The 2,763-nt window shown below is 40.4% G+C and overlaps 1 protein-coding gene across 7 annotated transcripts in view; it reads left to right on the top strand.

Moving 5' to 3' along the window:
- LOC102680513 (fasciclin-3) overlaps positions 1–2,763 on the top strand; it is a 310,068-nt gene that overhangs the window by 288,324 nt on the left and 18,981 nt on the right. For 6 of the 7 annotated variants that reach the window (XM_006613384.2, XM_006613382.2, XM_006613383.2 and 3 more), the window contains exons 2-4: positions 1,336–1,665; positions 2,279–2,413; positions 2,534–2,722. In XM_006613384.2, coding sequence (XP_006613447.1) covers positions 1,336–1,665; positions 2,279–2,413; positions 2,534–2,722 — 654 coding nt within the window. The remainder of the gene's footprint in view (positions 1–1,335; positions 1,666–2,278; positions 2,414–2,533; positions 2,723–2,763) is intronic. The other variant, XM_006613380.2, reaches the window with a different exon arrangement.

The raw sequence follows: 2,763 nt of genomic DNA, 5'->3' as shown, positions 1-2,763 counted from the left end.
TTTTTTTTTTTTTTTTTTTTTTTTTTTTTTTTTTTTTCGTTGTTGTAGACGAACGATCTACGAGCCTTGAATCGTGGGCTAAATATAGGGAAATTCGATTGGAAGGGGAGAAAAGGTAATCTTGCGTTGTTTGATTAGTCGATAAATCGATAAAACAAGGGTGGAAGCGATTAATTTGAATATGCTGCAATTTCGTGTGATGCGCGTAAGCTTTTATTTAATTTCGGGATTGTTTTCGCTTGGAAATTATTATCGTGGAGCATCGAAAGGTCCAATGGCAAATTATTAAAATAGTTTTTTTGCAAAAAAATTTTTCATTATCGTTTAATGCGAATTTTTATAAATTTCGATACTAATGAAATTTTTTTCGTTGTATTTTTTCTTTCTTTCTTTTCTTTTAGCGTTTGAAAATTTCTTTCGGAGAGCAGAATTTAATCAACTTTCGTGTTTGTCTCATAAATCTTAAAACACCGTTCAATCCAGCGCTATAATTGTCTCCCTGTCGCTTCGTGTCGCCACACGTATCCTGGCAGGAATGCAGATTAAAATTCACCGGCAATGCGTTCGAGATTAGCTGCTGTTTCGATACCACGGAAATTTACGATCCGTATGAAATCGAGCGTGGATTAAAACTAAAGACAGTGAAGAATTTTCGCAATGTATTCGAGGAATATGAACCACGGACGGGAGTGAGAAAGAGAGACGAACGTTTTGAATTTAACTATTGCGCGGTAAAAATTAAAGAATTCGAGAAAGGGAAATTAACGGTGTAAAGAAATAAAATAAAAAGATTCTACAGAGGGAATCAATTCTATAGAGTTAAAGGGAGAAATAAAGTAAAGAAAGAGCATAAAACTATAAAATATTTTCGTGCTTTTTATCCTTACACGAGTTTTACGTCGCGAATATTTCAAAGTGTTGAAAAAATGTCGTCTTGATTAGTATCATCTTGCTATACTAGACGAATTTAAAGAATTAAAATTAACGTTTTTTGAGCCGAAGTGGCAATTTCAAGTTGCATTAAATCTTCGTCGCCCACGATAAAGTCGACGAAGGCGCGCTTTTACGTCTTCTTGATCATATTACAATTTACAAGCCCGTTGAAACGAGACACGCGTCCATAAATTAAACACCTTTCCCCGATCTCTTCCACAAACTTATCCCTATTTCGTAGTACATACCTTGTTTACTTAATTAAACCTTGATAAAACCACTCCCACGATAATATCTCCGCGTGAAATAATTTCACGAATTCGGGGAGAATTCGCAAAAATTAAAAATAAAAAATAGAAAAATAGAATTTAGCATTTTAACATCTTTTCTCTTAATATTTTTCAGCATCGAAATCGAACCTAGTCGTGGACATCGAGCCAAAACGACCGACGGCCGTCCGATTGGGCGAGAGCCTGCAAATTTTGTGCAGAGTGGGTAGACCGCTTCGGGTGTGCCGCGTCGAGATACCTGGCGAGGAAGGTGGTATAGTGTTGTCGAAGGGACAACCGCCCGAAGACGGTATCGAGTATTACGGAGAAGGAACAGAGGCGGGCCAATGCGGGGTTCGCATAGCCAAGATCAAGGAAAGCCACGATGGAACATTCAAATGCACCCTGACCACGACCGACAGCCGAACGGAGGAGCAGGCGTCCATGAGGATCATCGTGGCCAGTGTGTATCCAGAGATAATATTATCTTCTTATAATAACCGGCGATAGAACGACACGCGTCGTATGATATCGTGTATCGTATTTTTAATTCGAAACGAGCCGGAGCTAATAATTAAAATCCGCTCGTAATTAATCGTCGTCGTTTTTACGTCGAGGTTTTTCAGAAATTAATGAGAAAATCGCTGTGAAACTTCGTGACGTTACTTGTCCGAGGAAAGTATATCCCTCCCCGTGTATACGTGTGAATGTGAAAAATATAACCGTCGTCTACGTGTATGGGAGAATTCGAGAACTAATTAATCTTCGTTAAGAGAATTGCTTACGCGAGAGAGGTGGTAGGGGGGGTACGCGAAAGGAAATTACTGTTTTCAAATAAAGTCGATAGAGATAAATGATGAAAACGGGCTATGATCGAGAGAGAGAGAGAGAGAGATTTCGTTTCGAAACGAATTTAAATAAAGATTTAGTTTTTTCCTCCTCGATGGCGAGAGAGGATTAACGAGATTCGACGTGTCCCGGCCCGTTTTTAAAGCTCGACTCTGGATACGAAAATTGAACGCTCTCGTTGTTGCGGAACCGAAGGGAATAATTAATGCTTGGAACTCGATTTACAGAACCGCCGAATAATCCAGAGCTTCACACTAGTCAAGGATCGGATGGAAGAAATATATATAGGAAGGGAGAAAAATTGGAAGTGAGTTGCAGCGCGCCAGGCGGGCGTCCAGCGGCCAACGTTTCTTTGTTCCTCGGTAATTAGAGTCGCGCGGGAGGATGGAGGAAATTTTCGATTTCGAAACTTCTAATTCTTTTTCTTCTTCTTTCCCTTTCTGAATACACTTGTAACGCGTTTCCTCGTTTCGAAACGTTAGACGACGAGCCAATCGGCAACGAGGAAAGGCCAACGATTTACGACTCGAACGTGGACGATAATTCATTGGCCGTGCAAAATGCATCGCGCGCCTTGGACTGGACCGACAACGGGAAAGTTCTTCGATGCGTCGCCGGTCACATCGCCCTCGATCGGCCTAAAGAAACCACCATGCAACTGCAAGTCTACTGTAAGTAGATATATAATTTTCAAGACTTTCTGCAAATAACT

This window comes from Apis dorsata, unplaced genomic scaffold, assembly GCF_000469605.1.
Source record: "Apis dorsata unplaced genomic scaffold, Apis dorsata 1.3 scaffold_149, whole genome shotgun sequence".
In the NCBI taxonomy this organism is placed as follows: domain Eukaryota; kingdom Metazoa; phylum Arthropoda; class Insecta; order Hymenoptera; family Apidae; genus Apis; species Apis dorsata.
The sequence above is the reverse complement of the archived record's forward strand: the minus strand, read 5'-3'. Positions and strand labels throughout refer to the sequence as shown.